General features: G+C 39.0%; 1 protein-coding gene across 1 annotated transcript in view; it reads right to left on the bottom strand.

Moving 5' to 3' along the window:
- Nucleotides 1-26163, bottom strand: part of nudcd1 (NudC domain containing 1) — a 39800-nt gene continuing 13637 nt past the window's right edge. Inside the window, exons 6-10 of the mRNA XM_042436251.1 lie at nt 23542-23749; nt 18941-19085; nt 17810-17935; nt 5096-5255; nt 1-514 (exon numbers count right to left, since the gene is read on the bottom strand). Coding sequence (XP_042292185.1) covers nt 225-514; nt 5096-5255; nt 17810-17935; nt 18941-19085; nt 23542-23749 — 929 coding nt within the window. The 3' untranslated portion in view covers nt 1-224. The remainder of the gene's footprint in view (nt 515-5095; nt 5256-17809; nt 17936-18940; nt 19086-23541; nt 23750-26163) is intronic.

Genomic DNA, 26163 nt, shown 5'->3' with positions numbered 1-26163 from the left:
TTCAGCTCCTGTGAACATTTATTATTATAATCTGTCTTTCTGAACATGATTCTTTATTTCTTGGTTGTACAGACATATTGTAGCACAGAAGACGTGTGACAGGTGAAACATGAGGAGAATACAGACACATGAAGCACAAATTTGCACACAAGGACATTTAAGTTTGGAATGATTTCACTTTCAGGGTGAAATGAGATGAAAATCTGAAATCTAAAGTCCCAAATCTAATTATTATTGACTTTTAGAACAAAGAGGTTACTGGAGGTCAGGATGTACAGTCTCTCGTTGGTCGCTCTGAAGCCTAGAATCGGTTTGTCGGAGTCCAGGCTGGCCACCTGTTGCTTGGCAACCTGCCCCACCTGGCGGCCCTGCTTCCTGTTGAAGAGGACGGTTTCCACCGGCGACGGCTGTCGGTAGATGAACGCGCGGCGGAGACACTCGCACAGTGAGGCGTAGGAGAAGTTCGGAGCGCAGGTCGCGAACTTCTTATCCCGTTTGGATGCCTGGACGTAGCCTATGAAAAAAAAAATTAACAATAAAAATCAGACACATGAAAACCACTGCAGATTGCCTGATGAACTGTAAACTGCACATTAGCAGCTCCAAATGACACAATGGTTTCTCTTGGATTTGGTGTGTAGGTGGGAAAAGAATTGGACAAAAGAATAAAAGAGTCAGACATCACAAAGGACACAGCTCATCATTATATACATATACAGTACATCCCTCAGTTTTACCCGAAGAAGACCATGAGTGGCTGAAAAGTTGTCCATGTAGAAAGAAAGAACAACTGGGGACAAGAAAGCACAGTGCCGGTACTTTTTCATCCTTTTGCTTCAGATTATTGTTATCCAGCACCTGCAAATATTTATGGATGTGCATGTGCCTCCTGATGATTGCAGGAAAACAATTAACAAAATTAAAAACAAAACAAAACAGCTTAAAAACTAATCATGCAGCAGAGTTTAAAAAGTCTTACAGTTGTAGTGTCAGGTGGAAACATGCTCAGGTATACAAAGAGTGAGGATAAAATCACCTGAGTACGGCTAACGTAGCACAGTTACATACATGTTTAATAATGAAATCCACCACAAAATGCCTCAACAGATGTAACACATGAATAAAATCATTAATGATGACACAATGAATCACTTAGTTGAGTCATAAAAAAGAGTCATTTATCAAGCAGAAATGACAAACATTTGCTGGTTCCAGCTTCTCAAATATGAGGGTTTGTTAATTAAATTAACTGCTTCATGTTAATGTAAAATAAATATCTTTGTGTTTTGAAATGTCATTTAATTAAAAAATCAATCTACACATTAATCATGATGAATGTAATGTAGTTAGAGTAGTTGCAGCACTGATGTAGCTTTTCGGTTTCTTATTCTGTTCTTCAAGCTCTGAATGCTCCTCTTCCACTCAAAAATGTGTTTTGCTTATTGTTACATCAGTTGGATGTTTGAGCTTCACTGTGCAGAATGGAGTATGTGCAGAGTTTGACACGAGACGGCTGTTTTCACATTCGTCTGCTGCTGTGCTCACCTTAAATCTGAGTTTAAAGCGTTTACCTACAAGCATGACTTCTGACATCACAACCAGTTTGGATTATTATCATTTTGAAAAGAAAAATATATTTGCGTATCATAGATTCTGGGCTTTTCAGTGAGGCAGAAGGACAACAGAGGATTAATTTTCAGATTTTGTTTTACAAGGTAACTGCAGTTTTTTGTGGAAAAACCATATCAGACACAAATTTTTCAAAGCAGAGTGCTTTTTTTTAATGTCTTAAAAAATGTCTTGAGGGGACGTTTAAACTCATTAAAATCATTTGCCATCTGTAAACTGCCCACAGTGACAGTACCCTCATATCTACCAAAGCAGAAAGCATGTGATCATATAACACAATACCAAAGAGGACAAAAGATCAGATGTTAGTGAACTGAGCTTTCGATGGCAAGGGGCTCGTTTGCTGCTGAAAAACAAATTATCTTTCACTCTTAAAATCTGATTAGCTACTACCTGCGTTCTGAGATTTCCCATCTGAGACAAGGGCATTTCAATAACACAAGACGGGGCATTTTTCTCTTCAGCTGCCCAACTTACTCATTAAGGCTAATAAGATTAGTTTTACAAAACAAAAAAAACAAAACAAAATCTTGCCTAGTAGAGCTTCGACCAGCACAATCTATTCTCAACCCAATACTGAATTATAAATTCTGCTCTGTCAGACTGGGAAACATTTTGAGACTAATGTTTGTCCCGACAGTGCAGGATCTTTCTATATGAGAATATATATAAACTCATTTGCGAGGTGAAAGCCATTTATAATAATGACAGAGTCCTTTCTGTTGCACCTAAACAGGCTTTGATTTTCGTGTTCAAACATACTTTTTCACCAATTTTCCTCTGAGTCTCATTTTTGGCTCGCTGAGATAACGTCTGAAAATATCACCGGGGATCCATTTATATTCTCAAATTGGATGATACATTTCACACAGAAATGGACAGATTGGCAAAACTCTGCGGTGTTAGCGGCAGACAAATGAAGATGTCATACCTGCCAAACGGGAAAATTGAAATAAAACATGCTCCAGATGCCGTCGTTGAGGAGAAATAGATGAGTAGATAAATTAAATCAAGACGGAGATTGAAAGAGACGCGGCTCTAGAAGTGGGTACAGTGCTTGATGGCCTGAGTATCTGATTTAAGATTTGGAGTTAGATGAACAGTCAACACATCAGTCAGTGACTGAGCTAATGGGCAAAATATAACCCAGACCTGCTTGAATGGTTTATATGCACAGCAGAGGAGAGACCTGCTAATGACCCTGTTTTCAAACAACTTTCATATATTTCGTTTTGTGTCCTTGTAGGCTGAAATCAGCGCCGGTAAACACCCTCTTATCATTTACTGGGCTTTTATTGCAGCCATTTAAAATGTTTGTCGTCTATCCGCCGCAGCACCGGAGGCACGGCAGCTGCATGAGAGTGAATATAAACAAAGTTAATAGCTGTAAGAATGAATTATTCAACTCGAGTTGGTGTGATTCATCAAAAATGGAAATGAAGGAAGGCTTCTACTGAGAATGCTGACCACTCCCACATACTTTTACTAATGTTCACTAATCATAAAAGGTAGCTTGTGGGTTTTTTTTTTTACCACTAGGAGCAGTGGTTTTAATGAGCAGGTCTATATATTGATTGTTATGTAATCCAGCGACACGTGCACACCATACGCCCAGAGGTAATGGGATCTTTCATCGTGAGACTTATATTTAAGTGTCTTTTGTAGCACCTCACATCCATGCAATTCAAATCTCAGGGATTCTCACACTGTCAAACAAAGAACTTATGTTTTTTATAATCCTAGTACAGTGATAAATGTTGGTCGATCCTGGATACTACCCTGGATACACTGGTAGTGGAGCAAATGGGGGCAAAATAGCTTGTTTTGGCGTTATTGTGACTGAGCTTGTTCTAAAGTGGACTCGAGGATGTAGAGTGAAAGAGATGAGGTGGCAAAAGAAGAGAGCAACAACTCTAGACACTCAGGCTCTCCCCAAGCCAATTTTCTACCAATGCAGAGGTTAAATCAAATGTACTTACATAAATAGCCTTAACAATTATTAATATATCCTTTTAGTATAATGTACCGACTTACAATGTAACCTAAAAAACTTCAAATAAAATCTACTGGCTGTATTTTGAGTAAATCCTCAGAAGACATTTGCAAATAGATTTAAAGCCTCTGGAAACGTAGCTTGAAATCATAAAAATGCATAAATGATATCAAAGTTGAGTGGCTCATTAAGCATCCACAAAAAATCTGAATAAAAATAAACGTTCATAACTATTAGAAAATTTAGCTCAAAAACAGCTCATTTGGCTGCTCAAACCATTTCTCAGGAAAGTGTGGGCGTGTCCAGATCACGTTTGATTGACAGCTCACTTTCAGCTCAAGTACCACTTTATTTTCTATTCATTCACTAAAACGTTTTGCTGATATGGAATAAACTACCAAATCTATCAAATGGACTCTACTTGGTTAGAAAGCTTGACTAATCGACTAACTAGCAAAACAGGTTAAACCACCCAAATATTTGTGTTTATTTAACTATACAATGTAATAAGTTTGCATGTTAAGGTTTTGCAATTGTTTTACAAGGTAAGAACATTTTTATTAGATCTTAAAGCGGCTATAATCAATATTTTTTATAATAACATCGTATCAAATGAAAATGTTTAGTATGAGAGGCTCGTAGTGATGAACCGACAGAGAATTATTCTGCAGCTATTCTGCAGCTTCCCTCGGCTTTACGGAGCTTTATAGCGAGTTTCTGTCTGGCTGCAGCTTTACTGTTTTGGTTCACTGTCTCATGATGTCGTTTTTGGCTGTGGCAGACAGCTGTTTTCAGAAAAAAAAGCTCTAAAAACCCACTGTACTCTACCTGCTCAGGACCAAACGGCATACAGAGACAGTTAGTGGCAAGCTGATCAGAGTGGAGCATTTAGCAGCTACAGACTCAGATATTTCCCTCAGGAGTTGGGAGAGAGCAAAAACAGAGATAAAAGAGAGTGAATATTGGACTTACATTCACCAGGTGGACAGAAACTCCAAATGAATGATAATGTGTTTCTGTAACTCCTGGATGTTTAAATAAGCAACTGTTCGCTAAAAAAGTTCAACATATAAACTTAAAAGGTGATGCGTCAGTGATGACTGTTGATTTATATGGAAAACTCTACTGTGTTACTTTTATCAGCAACATTAATGCCAAAAATATGACCTTAAGAAGATGACATCACTAGGTGTTTACATGGCTGACATCTTAATCCCAGCATTACATCATCAAGCTCCAATGTAGCAAGGAAACTAGTGATCTGTGATGTCCTCATTTTCAAGGTTTTATCTTTCTAATGATGTATCATGTTTCAACTTGGACATGGATAATAAATCATAAATAATTATGTCTAATACAAAAATTCAGTTTTTCTGGGAGATACTTTAGAAACAGCATGTTTAATGCTTTCAGGATGTCTGTGCGCCTGTTTGAAAGAATCACAATGAGTTTGTTTTAACTTGAAGCTCTTACCCAAAGCGTTGAAGGTGGCGATGTGCTCCCACATGTTGCTGGGCTGGTCGGGACGCGGCTGCCACAACAGAGCGTCGACGTCGTGTCTGAGGCAGAGGCAAGGCATCTCAGATGGGTTCACATCAACTGTGAACAGGTACTGATGGCTGCCTAGATTCACCTAGAGAGAGACAGACAGGAGAGGCAGGTATAGGTATGTATGTTTTGTTCACCTTTTCTCCATCTGTCATACACAAACGTGTGAGAGGAGTGTGACATCCCTGAGCAGGTTGAGGATCAGTGCTGCAGTGAATTGACACAATAATGAGGATAGAGTGAGGATAAAACCTGTGATTTTCCACCTTCCTTTCCTTTACGGTGAAAAGCGACTATAATAAACTCCTGAATGACTTCTGCCATCATTCCCCTATCACAGCCAGACTTTATCAACTTGCCAGCTACAAAAAAACACCCCACAATAGCCTCAAAATCTGTCCAGAAATTGAGATAGATAGTATCTGCATTCACAAGGATTAGGGTGAAATCTCCCAAAATGCAACACATCAAAGATTTTACACTGATGTGGAAAAAACTGAGATGCAGAATTTGTTAAATGACACCTTTCCTTTGACATTCTCCTTTTTCTGTTTAGCATCTCTGATTCAATATTTCGTGCAGAAATATTAAAGAGGAGTGGTGTGACGGGGCAGCCATCATGATACATTAGTAACCATGAATACCAGTTATGCACATCCATGTGGATTGCTGATACACTCTTTTTCCCCCCCATCTTTCTATTTTAGCTTTTATCTCTTAGAGCTGGACTGATATATCAGCTGACATTAGCATATCAAAGATATTATGGTATCAGTCTAAATGTCAACCGATAAGGTACAAGACATTTATATGACATATGACAATATATAATATGATTGAGGTCATTTAAAAACACAGTTTGTCCGTGAGAAAGCACTGATAAGTATTTATTTTAATTAAAAAATTATTTGCACAGCACATATTTTTTTTTCCCTTAAGGGAACTGTGGCTGATGAATGTTTAATTTAATTTTTAAAATCTCTTTAATCTTGATATCAGTGTCAGTTAGACTATATTATATGTTTTTACTGACAGACTTGTGTTAATTTTTGTGATGGTGGTGGTTTGGGGACATGTATTACTGATATGTTTTAATTTATTAATGTTTACACTGCTCATATTTCATTTCATTTCATTTTTTCATTCCACATAGTTACCAGTTTGATTAAACAGGGAGTTTGCTGCAGATCTCCATCCTGACACTGAACATGGCCATTATGGGTAAAAAGCTGTTCTGAATAGTAGCTGATAACAACCATAAAAGTCTATGTATTTGCTCCACGTTCAGCTCACACTCATGAATGTACTTCAAGTAATTGCATGTGTACAGTCTGGTGCTATTCTAGTCTGACTCCATTTGTTTTGGAAAGAAAATGACCGCTGTTACGACATGATCGCTCCTTGACATCTGACTGTTCACACCGATCTCTCACTCAGACTCAACTCCCATCCCGTGAATCCAACTGCCAACATCATGTCTCGGAGGCTGTCAGGCAGCGCTGTCCTCCCCGTCTCAACACACACTTGACAGGCATTGAAAATTCAGCATAAACCAGCCCATATGTTGACGGTTGTGCACAGTGACAAGCCTTTTAGCGAACCATCACTCCTCCACTCTAGAACTCATTTTCTTGCCACTTGTGTTTGACTTGGAGCGCACAGCAGACATTCGCTAATGCTTTAGTGGAGCCTGTGTGTGTGCGCGAGTTGACTGACAATGACGGCAGTGATTGCAAAGGGTCATGTTTTGTGATGAAAAAAAAAAAAAAAATTAAACAACTACAATGTATGCTAAATTAAAATGACTTAAATCAGATGATTTTATGTGCCGTGGAGGGCAGAGAACGTGCAGGTTTAATCACAATCCCTGCAGCGAATTCTTTTAATAATTAGTTAATCTCTGCAATTAAAGAATGTTAATCAGTAGGATACGAAAAGACAACATGGCAGACAGCAACATTGTCTTAGGACTGCATCTAACGATTATCTTCATTCACTGCTGATTACTTTCTCGATTAATCATTTTGTCTATAAAATGTTCTACATGTTCTATCTTGTTATAATTTCTTACAGCCCAAAGTGACGCCTTAAAATGTGACGTTTTGTCTGATCAACAGTCCAAACTCTAAAGATATTCACTTTCTGTCATGTTTGACACAAAAAAGCTTAAAATCCTCATATTTAAGAAGCTGCAACCAGCAATTTTTTCGCCATTTTTCCTTAAAAAAAACATACAAAAACAATTATTTGTTAATCACAATAGTTGCAGATTCATTTTCCATCAATCAACCAATCAATTAATCAATTAAAAGCTGCAGCTCTACATCGGCCCCACAGATTTGATTCCAAACACCGGAAGTGAACCCTGCAAGCGTCACGACAAGCACAGTGTGGTAGGTTTTGGGCGTAATGACTGCGTGGGCGTCTCTGTGCGCACCTGCTATTTTGGTTCATATATGTGCTGCACAAGACTGGAAAAAAGTGCAGAAAGGCTGAGTGAGGGAGAATATAGATCAGTGGGTGTGGTGGTTATTAAATACTCTCTCAGCCAGTCACATCGCTGCTCTCATAGCTCTTAAGTTTTTCTTCAGGGAATGTCTGGATAGTTCAGAGCCCCACGGCACAACTTTTGCTAAAAAGAAGGTTGGAAAAGAGGCTATGATGAACGCTAGCAACCCGACATCTCAAGCAGAATATTGACTTATAACCAACTAGTCTGATGTGTGTAGTTATTCTGTAGCAGCCTGGTGTCATGTCAGGGCACTGTGCTCTGGTGCAGCACTTCTCAGAGTCTGCAGATTTATCAATATATCAATCCTGCTGCCTTCAGATGCTGCAGGGATTTAATGAACTGAAGGAGAAGCTTTTCATACAGTATAAAGCAGCTGTGGACAAAAGATACTGTAAGAATCACCCACATTCATTGATAGATCACTGCCAACTGATTTACCGACTTTCATGCTTTAACCACATTCAACGTTATTTTCAGTGTTTAATTGAAATAAATTATTTATATTTCAAGCATTAATCCATTATTGCACCATGTTTCCAGCAAGTATTTAGTTTGCTCTTGTTGATGAACATCAACGACGCAGCAGAAGATTGATGTGGAAAAAGAAACAGACATCATTCTAAAACATCTGTTTTCAGAGCAACAACTAGGACCAAACTTAAACCAAAATACAGCTACTCACTTTGTGCTGCCTCTCCTCCAAAGCGAGTTTAAAGGTCAGGAAAATACCAAACAGTCAAAGCACTGCTTGCACTGGTCGTTGTGCATCCACAAAAACAGGGCCCATAGATTTCACCAAAATTTCTGAGTCTCCTGATGATGTAGTTAAACTTAATAATCCCTGACAATGTTTTGTTGAAGTTGCTTCTGACACAAGAGAAGATATAATCTTATGGATAAACTTTGATACTTGCAGAAAATCTACTTACCTCTTTCTCAATATCTGACACTCTAAGACATAATAACATCCTTTGCCCTTACTCACAGATGCTGACGTATTGTGGCATATTGCCCTTAGAGTTCTAACTAATAAACTAATTATCTCTGGCAGTAAACTTAAATCTGCAATTACATTTCCCAGAAAAATAAAACTAGGTTCTCAAACTCTGTAGGTTTAGTTTGTTTTGCAAGACATTTTCAGAGTCAGTGACTAAGTGTTCCCATTATACGACTGATATGAATCTAACTTTGCCTCAGTCTTGAAAAATGATACCATTTTCTCTGTGGCTTGATAATGGTCACATTCTGAAAAAAGGAAAAATTAAATTACAAGGCTTTTATCTCATTATTTTTCAGTATACCTTTTCCAACAGCCTCTGGACTGCTTATTTTGTCAGATATGTACCGTAGAAAGTTCGGGTTTCATCTTACAAGAGGGCAATCAGGCGAATCAAAACATCTACAAAAAGGAGCTCAACTATCCACATAAACATAAGAAGTTTCTGCTCGATTCGAATCCAGTTTCTTTACACAGCCATTATTGAATGAGGAGGATTTAACTGCCAGCAGCTGAACAGAGCATCGGATTAACCTGTTGAATCCAAATATGTTACCTGCAGAACCGAGATACGCTACTCTACAAAGAGAGCAATAAACACATGAAAGATACGCTCAGTTCTTTGGGTCCAGAGGGCTTTTATTAAAACCGGTGGATGACCTAGACACAGCTGAACTTGTCTCAAGTAGTCTGTCAACAGGCAAAGAAAAATATTTTCCACTGCAGGACATTAAATGTACTGTATTTGATGTATTTACACAGCAGAAACAGAATGCAATGGGGTGAGCACGTTTGCCATTTGACTACTTTCATGTCTGCTGTGGTAAAAAACACAGTTTTTTTTTTAATTATTTTGTATAGTTACTACAGGATATACATTTAGTAAAGGAATCAGTAAAGTACTGAAGCTATGAACATGTCAGAGTATGTACAGCAAGTTTAAATGACCGCAAGATCTTCACCTGATAATTAGACTGACATTCCACTTTGTTCCACTTAATCATTTAATCATTGTGTTCATGTTATTTTGTTTTGTTCTAACCTAATCAGTGTTGAGTGACATATCTGTCCCACCAAAACCATTTTTACAAAAGCTACAGTTGTGGTTGCTAGGAGCAGTGGTGATGAAATGATAGTAGATTAATCAACTAGTCAGTTGACAGAAAAAAAATTAATCTGCAGCTATTTTGATAAGCTGTACAGAGGCTGTACTTATCTAGTAAAAAAAAAATACCAAACATTGGCTGGTTCCTGCATCTCAAATGTGAAAATCTGCTGCTTTTCTTTGTCTTATGTGACAGCAAACTGAATATATTTGGGTTCGGAGCTGTTAGTGGGACAAAAAAAAAGACTTTGAATAGGCAGTTTTCAATACTTTCTGTCATTTTCTAGACAAAATGATCACATATTGAGAAAACAGATTCACAATTTATGATGATAGATGATGATGATAGAAGTAATATGCAGATTTAAGAGCTACCCTTGTTCTTAACCCTGCATACAAAGCTCTAATTTGAACTACAGCATTTGAATTGCTGAAAAAAATGAAAGATGTGGGATTCAGAGGTCTGAAACCAGGCTAAAAAGATCTGGGTCCATTTAAAAAATAATAATACTAAAATGTTTTTTTAAAAGGTGTCTTGTGTATAGCAGGAAAATATATATTATATATTGCATTGATGGTTCTGTCTTGGCCTTGGAAACAGCAGACAACAACTTATTGTTGTCTCCAACCACATCATGTGGCCTTGTACTGCAGATGGAGCTGAGCATTAAAAGAGAGTAACTCTATTCAGTAAGTTGAACCTTATGTTGAGAATATTTTGTAAGGATACTGAACATTGTCTGATTGTAGGGGTTGTTTTATTGATGTACACTGTATGAAGCACTATAATTGGGTTCAGTATAGGCAAGAATACATTACTTGTACCTGTTCTGACTCTACAGAAAGCTTTTTAGTGAATACTCTTCTTATCAAAGGGTTTAAAGGCTTTGTAGATGGAGGAGAGGAAGCGAGAGGGTCACATTACAAGACCAAAAGCAAATGCATCTGTACACAAAGGCCAGATGTCCGTAATAACAGCTGAAATGCCAGCTCACCATCATCGCTTCCATCATGTTCCTGCAAGGCTGGCGTTCACTCGCCTTTACAGCCAGAGGACAAATCTCTGTTTGTTTAGACTCTCTCCTGCCAGAGATTTTTCGAGTCCTTTTAAACTGCCCAGGTTGATTAGTTTGACCGTAGAGAAACCAGTTAGATCAAACAACATTCAGACACGATGACCTTTGATATCATCCAGTCTGCGCTATGTGATCATAACTGTATGATGGTAAAATCACTTTCCCTCAGGCTGTTGGTCCCTTTGAAATCACATTGAATTAGTGTCCCTTCTTTGAATCAAAGGGAAACTGATTATTTTAAAACTGGTATCATTGTCCATTTTACACAAAAACACAGTAGATGGAGGTGCTCTCTGTGCTCTGCTATTGTAAGATGTTGATTGGCTTGCGGAGTCACACCTGTCTTGGTTGACGGTGCCAACACGATGAAAGAGTTTCACACCATGTTTGTGTTTTCACTCGCTGGAGTCAATAGCGTTAGCCCAGCAGTATCACACTCACACAGGCCGATTTAAATAAATAGTGGGCTTTCACAAAAATTACAATTGTTATAGTTTAAGAGAGGGATATAACACAGAGGTATAAATTTTAGCTGTGTCCTAGGCTGACATTATTGTCTTCCAGAGGCTGCAGCGGGCTCAGTTTTAAAGCTACAGTGAAGATACGGGTATCATATGAAACTAGGCTATCCGTTGGTACCGACCATGTCATGAGTGGTGCGCTGCTGCAGAATTATGACCACCACTGCTGAAATTTCACACCATCACTAATTTCAGTTGGCTACAAATGATTTTTCACTCGCACACTGTACAAGCACGATAACACCCTTGTTACTGTGGAATTGTTTTGAGCCGTTGACTAGTGCATCAAATCCCAGAATCCTCCCTCTCCTCATTCTTCAAAGGACATCTATGTGAAAGGTACTGTTAAGAGTAATGTAGCTCCTTTAAGGAATAGGGCAGTGCATAATGTGTGTGCATAGCGAGCGTGTGGTTGGGCGTGTGTGAGAGAGCGAGCGGCAGAAAAGTGACGAGTGCCGAGAAAACTCTCGTCTGTTGTTTCCCCAACTGCTGGAAAAGTGAAGGGGTTAGCCCCAAATTTAGCAACAATGGGTTAGCCCGCCGCTGCCGCCCTAAATTAGTAACAAAACTTGAGTGCTGATTCTTTAAGTATTGCAATTCCATATTACAATTTATTCCGATTTTTGTTTACTTTTTTAACACTAGACCATGTGATAAAGTTAAATCGTGTATATCCTGAGTTATATTTCCAAAAATGATGTAATTTTCTGTTTAACTTTTGATGATCTGTTGACATTTGTTTTAACAGTTTCTTTTTCTGTCCTTTTCATATGGTACACTTATGCATTATGCTGCATTTCTTGTATGAAAGGTGCTATACAAATAAAGTTATATTATTATTATTTTGATGTGTATTCATAACAAAAGAAAAATTACACTTCATCTTTTGACTACATTGCCATCTATCAACATTGTTAATGATACTAATAGATTTTACTATTATATATTGTACAGCTGTGTTGAAAGAGAGGGGCCTTGCTGGTGTGGGGAGTCCTGCCCGAGCAGCCAAGAAGAGGGAAATCTTAGACATACAAGGTTTGGATTCACTGTATTTAACTATAGCCCTAAATAGTGAAAGCATAGATGAAAGATCACAGTTATTGATCTCTTTGAGTATTTTCTTTGCTGTATTAAGCATGTGAAATGAACACAACATGAATTGTGCACTACAAATATTTTATATAAATTGTAATGTGTGCAGGGGCTCGGGGAGTGGCATGAATCAGTGGAGCCAACTGCTGGAACATAGATGTGGTTCTTTCATGGATCAGGCAACAGGTGGCAGGCTATTCAGCCTCCTGCCTCATTGCCTCAGCCTGGGGAGCAGGGTGCAAAGTTAACTTTTTTTGTCCACCACCCAAATGGCTAGCGAATGTTCAAATTTTACCAATCACTCAATAGATTACCATTGTTTTTTGTGAAGTAGTGAGAGCAGAGTGAAGCCAATCTAACAGCCATTTGCATATTTTACCAGCATTTGGCTGGTGGCTGGCGCTAATTTTGTGCCCTGCTTGGGAGAGAACCCTTCTGTTTCTGAATCAGCGTCCCTTGATTCAGCGCCATCTGAGCCAGACCAGGGAGAGTGTCAGGGTCAGAGGAGCCAGGGCCACCAAAAAGGCAATGGTATGACGCCATATTGGAACTGCTGGAGGGGGAAGGGAATAGGGCAGAGGAGAGGGACAGGCGGGATGAGGCCAGGGAGGAGAGGCTGTTAAATGTATTAGAAATAACAGATGAGAAAATATAAATGATAAAAACAGAAAGAAATTTGTTTGTTTTCAATAATAATAATAATAATAATAATAATAATAATATTAATAAAATTCTTTTCCAGAAACTGATGAGCACCGACTGATGGAAACTAATATCTACAAAGCAAATTCTATCATAACATTTCGGTTACTTTCCAATGGGTTTAACAATGTTATGGAGAAGTTACAGATCAAAGGCTATATTGTTAATAACTATTAACACTATTAGCAATAGCATTTGAGACTATTTACATGAAATTAAGCTTCAATCAAAAAACTTGTGTGAATGGGTTTTGACTTAAACATGTTTCCTTAATAATAATCATGGTCATGAAGAGCTGGAGTAGTGTTGTTTGGCGCTGAAAGAACAGTGGCGATGCGCCCATGCAGCTGTTCCCCACACTGCAAGTCAGGCTGAAGCCGACCACCTCTCGGTCATCTGGCCCCAGTGCCTGTTCCACAGGCTCAAGTGTGTCTCCATCTCTGAGGCTGCTCTCTAATTGATCGCTTTAGATTTTCCACAGCTCTCTGCGCTCCAGACACTCCCACTTTTATTGGCAGAGAATTGGTATTGTTTTTATGTTTTTTTTTATCTAATGTTACTGGACAATTCTTGACACCTGTCATTCATGTTCACCTTGCCATGTTCACCTTTGGTCACCTTGCCACCTCATACTGAATTTCATGTAACTTTGGCTGCTATATTGTATTGCAGCCCACAACCCTGGTGAATGCTGCGGATCCAGCCAGACGTTCAAAGCCAGCACCAGTTCTTTGAAGCTCATCAGATGGTGGAAAGCAGATGACCCTGTTTTGAGCCTGATTTTTTTGTGTGCGACCTGTGGAACGTGGGATGCCAAACGCTCTAAAGACAACATGGTAAGAAGTTGCACTTGCCAGCCAAAATAGGAACACTAGAAGCTCTAGGTCATGACCCCAGCCATGATAAAATGGAGAGCAGAGGATGTGCATCTGGAGAGGCGGAAATCTGGTCGCAGGTCACTTTTGGCCATCAAAGCAAACCACCCAAATCTGTATTAAATCAATGCTAACTGTTTGATGTGAGTGAATGGAAGATGCTAAAACATTTAGGTATAGTTCAATAAATACACAGATATTTGTGGTACCCTAGTCTGCTAGTTAGCCAATTAGTCAAGATAACAAGCAGACTACTGGGGTAGTTTATAATAAGCTCAAAAGTTTCGCACGGAAAAGCTAATGCTAACCATTTCATCTAAGTGAATGGAAAATGCTGAAACCATTAGCACCATACTCCGGGAGATATAGTTAAATAAAAACACAGATTTGGGTGGTCTAACCTAGTCAGCCAGTCAGTCGATTAGTCAAGCTTTCTAACCAAGTAGGGTCCATTTGATTGATTTGGTAGTTTATTCCATGGCAGCAAAACATTTTAGTGATTGAGTGAAAAATAAACTGGTACTTGAGCAGAAAGGGAGCTGTCAATTAAGCGTGACCTGATAACGCCCCCACAATCCTGAGAAATGGTTTGAGCAGCCAAATGAGCTGTTTTTGAAATAGGTTTTCTAAAAGTTATGTACATTTATTTTCACTCAGATTTTTGCGGATGCTTAATGAAATACTCAACTTTGATATCGTAAATGCATTTTTACTATTTCAAGGTTCCAGTGGCTTTGAGTGAATTGATTTTTTTTTTCCCACCCCCAGTTACCAGATGAGTAGTTATCCTCTATTGTAAAAGGTATTACACATATGGCCAGTGGAAATGACTCACAGCCTCCCTCTGGGAAACGCACATAAAAACCATTTTCCATCTTTTCAACTGAGACCGGAACCGAAGAGGAGGAGATCGATAAAAGATGCTTAATTAATAGGAGGTGCTACAATTTTAAGCTGAAAGGTTTTTAAAAGAGGTCAGCAAATATATATCCCGGTGGGCAGGCGAGCGACTGAAGCATTAAGGTGGATACAATGAGGGGAAGGAGAAAAATAGAAGGGTAAGGCTTCGTGGATGAGATAAACACAGGCAAACATCCACACACACACCTGCATTGACTCACATGTTAGCACACATGTGGAACAAACAGATGACTGCCCTTCAAAAAGGCTGATGGTATACAGGTACGGTCACAATCCACCTTATTTAAGGGCAGCAGCTTGCCTGGATGTACTATTTGCAGAGTAAATGGAGGGAGAAACATTAAAGAGCTTTCATTCACATCAAGACCTTCATCACAGCCTGAGTAGAAACACTGTACCTTATATTCAATACTCATTATTAGCCTTTCATTACATAGTGAAAGGGTTCATTTTTGACTGTTGTGTGAGTTTTTGTGATGGGGAATTCTTATCCATAAACACATATATTATTTTGTGCAAATGAAACAGAGAAACTGTTGTAAGTGGAGCATCAGTGACTGACATTGACTAATGTCCACAGATGAATAGAGCTTTTGAAAAGTGCTACGTATCTGCTTTTCAATATTTATATCAGTATTTTCAAAATATGGAGGCAAAGCTGTTATAGCTTTGCTTTTTGAAATACGTCTTGGAGCAAAATATTTTTATTTTTTGTGCTATCGGCAATTTTCTAAGTGTACAATGTGAATGTGAAATATAAGTAGTAGTAGTTTTCTCTAACTAAAATAGATTAACTTGCCTGCAGCTAGACAGTTGTTGTTTTTTCTTCACATATTCAGGGAAAATCTGGATGGAGTAAGTAAACAAGACAACCTCTTACCTTCCTCAATGAATGCTGTTAATGAGCAAAAACCTCTAAATGCATAAGGGAAGGTTGAAAAATGACATAATACAAGACTGAGATTTCACTGTGCAGCACTTCAGAACAAATGTACATAAGCACCCATTATACCACAGCTAGAGGGCTTCTGCAATAAAATCATTCACAGCTCAGCTGCTAAAACATACAATTACAAAATACTGGAGGAACATTTTATATTAAACTTCCATAGCCATTATAATCCACATAACAGTAAAGTGTATTCTATATTGAAGTCTATCTAAAATTACATTTAATCATCCCTCTTTGCAGTAATAAATAATAAAAATAATGGCTACATGTTTTTAAATGTATTGTTAACAGTTTTTTTATTATTAGAATAAAGAAAACATATTAGAAATTCCCCTTTTTTGTGTCACAGGCTGGTCTGATTGACATTAGCTGGTGTTAAACCACACAGAACGGAGACAAAGTAAACAAACTGCTGTAGCTACAAGTCATGGACAGACAGCATGTCACTAACAGGGATTTTGAAGAGCAACGACCAAACCAGCACATCTGACCGGACCAAAGTGACGTTTTCAGGAATGTTAACATGCTGTTTTAATGTGATAGAGAATGAGCAACTAATTAGCTCTCTAGCCTGCCAACCGATGATAGTGGTGCACTTTTCCCTGATGAATGTTTGTTTGGTGGCTCGTTAAACAGGCCGAGGTGAAGGACAAGACCTGTGATCATGTTTGTAAATTAGATAAGGAGACTTTAGCAGTTAAGTTAATGTGGGTTGTTGTTCAGAGTCTGTGGCTCTTGTGTTGTGTAGCAGGATGCAATCAGGCTCAGTGTGACCGTCTGTTCTGCCTATGATTGAACGCCACATTATCGCTTTATTCAAGATCTGATTTGCTGCATTGAAATAAGGTCTCCAGCTATGTAAGAAGATGATGGAACAGTATTTAATCAAAATAATGTAAAACTAGGGGGCACGATCATGAAATCAAAGACTCTAAAATACACATTTCTCCCTTTTGGGTTCTAAATTTTTCTCAAAGGAGAAAACAGGACAAGTGACTTACAAAGCAGATACAGTATGTATGCTGTAGTAGACAAAAAAGGCAATTTAATTTCAGATGGACAGAGTAAATGCCTATAATGCAATCGAGCAAACAAATCCACAGTAACCATTTACTTGAGAAGCTATAGCTTACTGCACCTGAGACAGACACCCTAGTAGGTAGACCATCGCAGGTATATATCAACAAAGCAATAACGAGTAAAGATCCCTTTGATGCAGGGCACATTTTATATGAGTGATACTATATATCTTTGGAAGCAAGCCAACAGGTCTGATTATTTCTCGTTCAAAAAGCAAAGAGTCGAGATATACGACTCAACAACAGAACAACATAAATAATGAAGGTACCAAACAGGAATCTAATCAGGAATCAGCAAATCTAAACCAACTCGTGTACATTATATGCTGGCAGAAACTTTGTGGGATGTAACCTGTGACTTCTTAATTAAAGGACAGCCTCTCTAACCACTAGACAACCCTGCCAAATGACATGTTGTACCCTGATGAATATATTCATAGAATGAGTGTTTATAAAAATAGATGTTGGCTACAATGGTTTAGCTTCTTACTATTCCAGTCATGAGGAGGGGCGAGGAAAATTAGTTGGTGTGCCTTTCTCTTCTTTACTGGACGTTTGCAGAGCTCTCTGGTCAAGTGGCTTGTTAAAGGGTAAGGCCAGCACTGGCTTACGCACTGAAAGCAGGGCTGAATAAAAAAACATGCTCTCATAAAGGCGGTGAGCATCAGGTAGCCAATAACATACTTGAGGGGAATGAAAGATAGAAAGAGCCGACAGAAACAACTGAAAATGTTTAATATGAGGGCTCAGACTTGAAGGATTTCAGAATGAAAGTGTGTACCGGTGAAGGAGAGAGGTGTTACTCACCACCTGAGTGGGCATGAGCGATTCTCCATCAAAGTGTGTGAGGCTAGAGCTGTCTTCTGGAAACCCATCACAGTCCTCCAGCTCCTGAGAGTTACAAGGGGGCTTGTCCCTGTCAGGGTTACCATTCTGGACAAAAAGGAGGAACAGGATAACAAGACAGAGGCTCGGGTTACACTTGTTTTGCATTTATTAACATGTGAAAGGCTTGATTTGCAGTGAAGCCCTCAAGTGGACCCAGATGATACTAATGAAGGGTGATGGTGAGAGAGGAAGTGGCTAAAAACACTGTCGAACATGAGACTGAGAGGGACTCCGGAGACCAGAGTGTTATGATGTGTACAAGACTGACGGAGGAAGAGGACTCAGAGCAACTGAAGAGGAGAGGGATGACGATGAGAGGCCTCGGAGGAAGGAGGGAGGCTGAAAGCTAGAAGGGTGAACTTTAATAAGAAATGTATGGGAGGTCATGAGTAAAGCCCTGGAGAAAACAAACCTACCCCACTAGAAAAATCAATGCATCACCAAAGTTTTATGTTTGAATAATATTTTCAAACACTGAAAAACTTTTTGCTATACGATGATATATACTGTAACACACAGACATCTTGTTATTCATCAACAGTTTCTCAACTGAGTTTCCAGAAAATATACTATAATCATGATATATAGATATTATATTCTTAATATTGTGCTATATGACCATAATAGAAGATTTTATCCATACCGTATAACTCTGCTGTATTCTGCATCTTTTTGTAAATATCAAAGTCTAATAAGCAGAATGTTCCAAAAGTTATGGAGTTAATTCTTATTCCTTCAAGGATTTTTCCTTCAGCAAAACCTTCAGGACAAAATGTGAACCTTGCACACTTTTATGTTGTAAAGATAAATTACCATCTAATTTATGAGCACATTCTCACTCACAAGGAGACAAACACTTTTGATTTAAAGTTTGGACTGCTGCCATCAGGAACACTGGTCCTGTCTCCTACTTCACTTTTATTATTTTCCTTCATAACTTCGGACAGGATGGGGCTGCTCTGCAAAGTTTTCAGTAATTTAATGCATGGAAGGCAGGATGTTTGTATACAACTGGAGTTATCAGTGATGCACATGGAGAATCAGCCTCACCAGGTCTTCGGAGGTGAGGTGGGTCAGCCTCTCATGGATGAGGGCGGCCTGCTCGTCACTCATCACATACTCCCCTCTCCTGTCTCCCATCACCAGCTCCGACCACATGGGTCCCTCACTGCGCTTCTGCAAGGTCACCTCCAGGCTGAGGACACATTCATATAGACACACATGTATAGAAATAATTACATGTTCCCTCTCGTTCAAAGTGCTGATGATATGATTCATATATGCAAATGATAAAAGCTTAAGCACACAGCGTGAAGACAGGTAGAATCAGGAAGCTCAGTTACCGGTTCGCTAAATGTATGACTGTTGGAGCTCAAAGCTTTAGTTTCAAAATCCTAGAAATTGCCTGAGAGCCTGATTTTTAAGAACGCCAGAGCGAAAAGGTATACTTAGAATGAGACTGATGCAATCAGCCAGTAAACATCCAATCAGGAGCAGTCTGAGCTGAAATGCATAGTTGATGAGAAAGGTCAGAAGAGATCTTGTAGAGTTATTCGGGCTGACAGGACTGTGGCTCATCTGGTTTTGACACAAATTAGGTTCCCCAGTGTCAAGTGAGAGGTGTTTGAAGTTGAGCAGCAGAATAAATCAAAGACGGCAGGAAAAAAAAATAGTAATATGACCACCTGAATCTCAAAACTCCCAAAAGAGGCATCATTTGATGTGGTATATACCTAAAAACACTGCACAGTGCTGAGCCAAATTTACATCAACATGAAATGACAAGGGTGTAATTTGCACTTGCGAACGCTTTTATTGTCAGGTTGATATTATCAGTTAAGTCTCACTGAACATTATTTTGTTACTATCCTGCCTCCGTAGTCCAGATTAGAGAAGATCTGAGTAGATAAAAGTGTTGATTACGTCCGTCTGAGTCGAGCAGCAGCCAGTTGTGCAGCAGGTGCTTTATTCTGGGTTTCACCTCTCAGTTTACATACACTGTAATTGTGTCTTTCTACCAATGAAATCTATACAATAGATGAACTTGGCTGGAGGGTGCACCGTGGATTCAATACACAGAAACGTGAGTCTATTCATTAACTCTCAGTGTCTCATTAAATGATGGTAATGAAAATCATTCAAGGACTCAAGGAAAAATCTGAATAAATTAGAATAAAATTTGAATGTGATTTTCTACCTTGTAATAAATATGTTTGCATATGTGCATTTTGCTCAGAGCGATGTTACATTTCCCTGTGAAAGTCAGTCGAGGTACTGGGAATACTTAGTCACCAGTGCAACATTTGTAGATTTTTTCCATTAAGCAATAATGATCTATGTTGGAGCTTTATCATGTTTTGTGAAACTGACTCCATCATGTACAAATGTGAACCCATTTTGAACTACAGTATAAGGTTGAATAGAAATGTACAGATTGTACAGTTTTACCTGTGATGTAGAGCTGCAACAATGAGTCGATTAACTGATTAGTTGCCAATGGTTAAATTAATTGCCAACTATTTTGATATTCAATTAATCATTTGAGACATTTCTAAGAAGAACATGTCCAGATTCTCTGATTCAAGCTTCTCAAATGTGAATATTTTCTGGTTTCTTTAGTCCTCTATGATTGAATCTACCACTTCAACATGGCATATGGGGCAAATGTTGGCAGCTTCAACTGAAAAATTCCAACAGCAGCCTTCAGAAGCCAGAATCACTCAGTATGCTCTATTATACTGCTGGATGTAATAAAACAGGACCATATTTGGGCAACAATGACAAGATATGAAAGAGACACAAAGGGCAGCTTCTTAATTCAGTTCCGGACTCAGGAAAGCAGGATGGTGCTCAGCTGTCTGTCAATAAAGAGCCATTTGTATGGAAAAACATGCTCAAAACAAACAATGGGAGTGATTTTTTTTTTTTTTTTAGATATTTACATTGTAATAGGCCATCCAGATGCAGTCTGCATGCATGCATGCACACCGATACATGCTTTCCCCTGCTAGATTTCCATCCAAACTACGCATTTTTAACTTAAGATGGAAACAAATCAAACCATCTATTTTATATTTTGTTGAGCCGTCATGATGTCCTTTGTGTATCCTTGGAAAAAACACAGTGAATACCCAGAGTGAAGGTGATTTACTTGAGATATTCACAGCTTTAAAGGGCATCTAGAGATGCATTCAGCACACAAAGGAGGAGATATCACCTACAGATGCAGACAAAGAGAAAGGGTCACGGTCTGGAATTATTGCTAAAACGGCGAAAAAAATGTATCCTTGGTAGATAAGCAAGTATAAGCTTTGAGGATACGAAATGAAAAATGAATAAAACTTGATGGATAAACACTCCAGCCCACCTCACAGATAGTTAACCCAACCACATTATTTTTAGATTTTTTCTTTGTGCACACAAAAACAAGACACAGACAGACAGATATGCTCACATGCAAGAGCCTTGGGATGTATCAAGGATTATCAGAAAACTAACTAACAGGCTATGTAACATGTTTTTAAATCACAGCATTGAAGGACTCATATTGAAAGAACAGGAAGCAGAGATGGAGAGCTAATAGAGAGATGAGAGGTCTTAAAGGATGGGATATGACTCAACTTCATGTTGACAACAGGATTGATAGATTTAATGCTTGGAGTGCAGTATTCAACCCCCTGAGCCTTTTTTTTATGTTTTATTATTTAGCAACACTGAATCACAGTGGATGTGACATCACTGAGGATGCATGTCAAGCAAGCAGAGCTGCAACAATTAGTCAATTAATTGATTAGCTGATCGACAGACAAATAATTGGCAACTATTCTGATAATCGGTTAATCATTTAAGTCATTTTTAAAGCAAATATGCCAAACATTCACAAGTTTTGCTGCATTTCTCTTCATAGAATTGAAATTTGAATATATTTGTGTGTTTTTTACTGGGCTCTGAGAAAGTGTGATAGACATTTTTACTATTTTCTGACATTTAAAAAAAACAAACGATTCAAGACAATAATCGGCAGATTAATCGATAATGAAAATAATCATTAGTCACAGCTGTATTGAAACATTCTTATGGTATCGACACCACCGACAATTTCTGTCATTACTGCAACTATCTTCATTTTCTGAGGGCACCATGAACACAGCGCAGTGCTTCTCACACCCACAGCAAGATCAACAAACCAGGCTCCTTCTAACTCGAGCTGCTGAGGCCATGACTTACATCCACTGAGGTGCAGCTAGTTTATAGGTGCAAGAGAAAACATGTGTTTTATGTGACTGACAACAAAGATATTTGCTGCCTCAAGACTGCACACTTTACACTCTTCCTCACAAGTCAGCTTCCACTCTGCCCGTGGTGTTTGATTGTAGTAAAGTGGAGGTAGTGGCTAAGAGCCCATTATGTGCCACAGTCCATCGCTCTTATATCCTGTGCATGGTGCATGTTTACAAATGTTCTGCCCTTTAAAACGTACTATTAACACCCAACAGAAAATCAGAACATACATAAGAACATGACAAAGACGCCATGCTGCCATTCAAAGTCATTTCCAACTCCGACTTAGTCTCAGACTTTTAACAATCTGCTTTTGATTATGGTGTTTGAAGTGTATTTGAAGGTTTTTTTTGCAGATTCTAACAATATTACAATATAGTGTTCACAGTGAAGTTTGTCAAATTTGATAAAATACAAGGCAAACATGGTATAAAGGTAATTTTACTTTATCTTAGCACTAATAGTATTATAGTACCGTGACATCTTTGACCGCAATAATCGTAGCATGAAAATGTTATACTCTTATTGTGAAAGTGCTCGTTCCACTGCCCAACTACAGTATATCCTCAGTCAAGGTCAGTAGTTGGTCTCCCCTGCTGAAAACCAACTGAACGAGGCCCCGTCTACCCTTCCACAGCTCGTCTGCAGGCTCCCCTCCCAGGCCCGGCTCCAGGAGTTTGTCTCGGTCTCCCTATTCAGGGAGAGGTGACTCTTTCCCGATGGCGTTGGTTTAATGTATAAGGCTTCTTTAAATCGCTCTTGGGTCTGGCTTTTTGCCTGGAGAGACCCTACAAGGAGCTACCGACCCCTCAAAGGCCCCTCGAATGATTTCTGGGTCCTGACCAAAACAACACTTGTAACTAGATCCCCCACCCGCATCTTTTCAAGATCTGAATTTCTTGACGGTATACTTGGCTGAATTGCTATATAGATGAAGACTGTTCTCCACTACAACCAACACCACAACATGTAAAATGAGTGTATGTACAAACAAGCTCATAGTAAGTCTCATGTCACTGAAATCACTGGAATGGTGCATGAATGTGGCATATAGTGAATATTTCATCATTTCCATGTGCGGAACAACTCTATCTCCTGAGATTCGTGGGGTGCGAGCTATTTACAGTATGTGAGATTCATGGTTTTGATATGAGAGAATGAAAGTGAACACAGAGTAGAATAAACAAAGAGTTGGAAACTGTTCTTTAGAGTCAATAGTGTGTGGGTGCCTGAGCACAAATCTCATTCTGGGAAAAACTGAAATACTGCTGTAATACACTGTGAGGTTTCTTGGTGTTTCAGCTCCTGAAAATCCTGAATTTAAAAGAAAAATTCTGAAATAACAACAATACACGTTTCAAGTTGCAAACCTTTTGTCATTTTTGATGATCCAGGCGCTGGCCTCTGGGTCTACAGATGCGAACAGCTGCCCTTGCACTAAGGGAGGGAAACCTCGGACTCCGATGCTCACGTTGTCCGCCGTAAGCCTGAACTGGACCTCTTCTTTGGTGATACCCTCGGGCATGCGGACGCACACCGTGATGTCCTCTGTCGTCTGCTGCCAGAAGTAAATGGGATCTGAATTCAAAAAGGGAATAAACGCACGGTGCTGAAGTTAATGACAGTCCTGTGCCAGCTGTTGCAGGGGTCATGCATAAAACATCTCAAACAGTGCAAGAATTGAAGGTAATTACTGTTGAATATTCAGTGACACTGCAGACGGGAGACTTGAAATAAATGAGTTATCAGACTGCAAGGGGAGATTACGAGGACCTGGTTCACGCCAGACGCTATTAAGCAACATTCTCTTCGCACAAATTGGCATTTTAAGCACGCGGTGCAGTGCAGAACCGTCCAGACAGTTCAACTTTTTCATATTTTGTTGTGTCACATGTAGTTACTGACATGAAAATGATTTATTCTCAATTTATATGATTTTCAGGCTGACGTCTATGCAAAGCACTTAGTTTAATTAAAGTAAAGTGAGGATCTCAATTATATAAACTGCAGACTATTATCTTAATATTCACACAGTAATATGCAACCGAGGGTCCATGGACTGATGCGAGAATCCAAAATTTTAGTACATTTTACATTTTAGTGAGAATGCGATTATGGTGGCAACAGTTATTAATAGTGTCGTGGATCAAAATCTAAATATTTACAGTACATGTGAGTCAGCAAAAACTAATCTATGTCATTTATTTCCTCCTCCTAGTATGGACCAGAGAGGTTATGTGTTTTGGTTCTGTTTATTTGCTAGTGAGAATGGTTTCTGAAAAAACCTGTAGACAGGTTTCAATTAAATTTAGTGCAATGTTAGGCTACTGGCCAAAGAGCACATTAGCAGTTTTTGGTGTACATCCAAGCCAGGTGCTGATTCATGGTTTTTTGGGGGGTTTTTTTTAAGAGGATTTCTCAATAGCGCTATAGTAAACAAGTCTTTTACTCATTAACTGCTGCTCTTACTTGAATGGAAAAATCTGGCACATATATCCTGTGATTGTATGTGGATTTCAATGAGCTGGATCTAGATGTAGCATGAAAGTTTCATTTTCTATAATTAAAACAACAAATTTAAAAAGGTCTTTGTAGCCTTGAAGAAGGAATCATTTGAGTAGCAGAGTGGGATGAGTTACAGGAAGGGTGATTTGACACATAACACCATAATTAGTTCAAGCATCTGACTTCCTCGTTAAAAGACTTTTTTCACAAACATGATGTATTTCCGCTTCTTCTTAACAGGGAACAAATCTGTTCTCACCAGTGCCCACATTGTTAAGAAGCCAACTTTCTGTTGTCTCTGACTCAGCACCTCGGGTGGCCTGTTAGCATTTGTGATTCCTCCATCAAATCAGTTTTTTTTAAGTGGTCAAAAACAACACCTATACAGTGTGGTACGCTGAAACATACGATAAGTCATCGCAGAGGCTTTGAAATATTGTTGGCGATGGTGAGAACAGATGTATACCCTGAATAACCACTGACAGTTATTATAGCACAGAGCACACCGACCTTAAATACAGTCAATCGTACATAAAACCAAATTAGATATGCATGTTACAGGCTTGTGTTTAAGATAACTCTGCTAAAAAGACACAAAAAAAGAACTGTCGTGGATGTTTCAATATGACAGAAGGGGGAGACTAGCCTGAGCTGAGTCATCCGACTCGTATACAGACAACTCTGTGCCAACTTTCTAATATACAACACTCCCATGGAGAGAACTCTGTGCCAGAGCTGCCATATACTACACACACTCTTGATTACTGGCAAAGCTTAAGCCCTGAAATTGGTCCAATTATGATGTTCCAAACCAACAGAGCAGCTCCATATCTGGCAAAGATGTGAGGAACCGAGACATGTTCATTATCACCTTTTGTTGTCGCATGAATCAACAAAGAAAATAATGAGGAGGCGACAGGTGAGCTGCCAAATCTTTCATTTCATCTTTCATTCCCCGATCTTCTTCTCTCTCGCTTTCTTCTATTTGAACTTCTCTACTGGTCAAAGTGCTGAACAGAAACATATCACCAACCCTGCATAGCAAACGGAAAATTTAAAAACATCCACTTTCAGAACATGAATAACCCATAGTCACACTTTATTACTTTGGGCAACCGTTATTTTGTACATTTATTTATATAAATCACTCTGTTACGCTTTCTCCGTCTATACAGCATATATACTGTATTCATATCTACAGCTTCCCTGCATCAACACAGCCTCAGGTCACCCCCCATCTCTCCTGCCCCCCTTGCATTTCCTCTCCTCATCACTTACAAGCCTCTTTGAAGATGTCTCCTCTCTTGACATCTATTCCACTTCTTCCTCTTCGAAAGGAGAAAGGCAGACCGCTGATAAAAGGACAGGCTAAAAAGATGCCATTATTCTGCTTCTGCACCATCAACACACACACACACACACACACACATACACCTCGCCCAGTCTGGGTCATTCCAGGTTTTTTATATCTTTGAAACAAGATGGTA

Source organism: Thunnus maccoyii, chromosome 15 (genome assembly GCF_910596095.1).
Source record: "Thunnus maccoyii chromosome 15, fThuMac1.1, whole genome shotgun sequence".
NCBI classification, from domain to species: domain Eukaryota; kingdom Metazoa; phylum Chordata; class Actinopteri; order Scombriformes; family Scombridae; genus Thunnus; species Thunnus maccoyii.
Note: the sequence above shows the minus strand (reverse complement) of the source record. Positions and strands in the feature narration are given on the sequence as shown.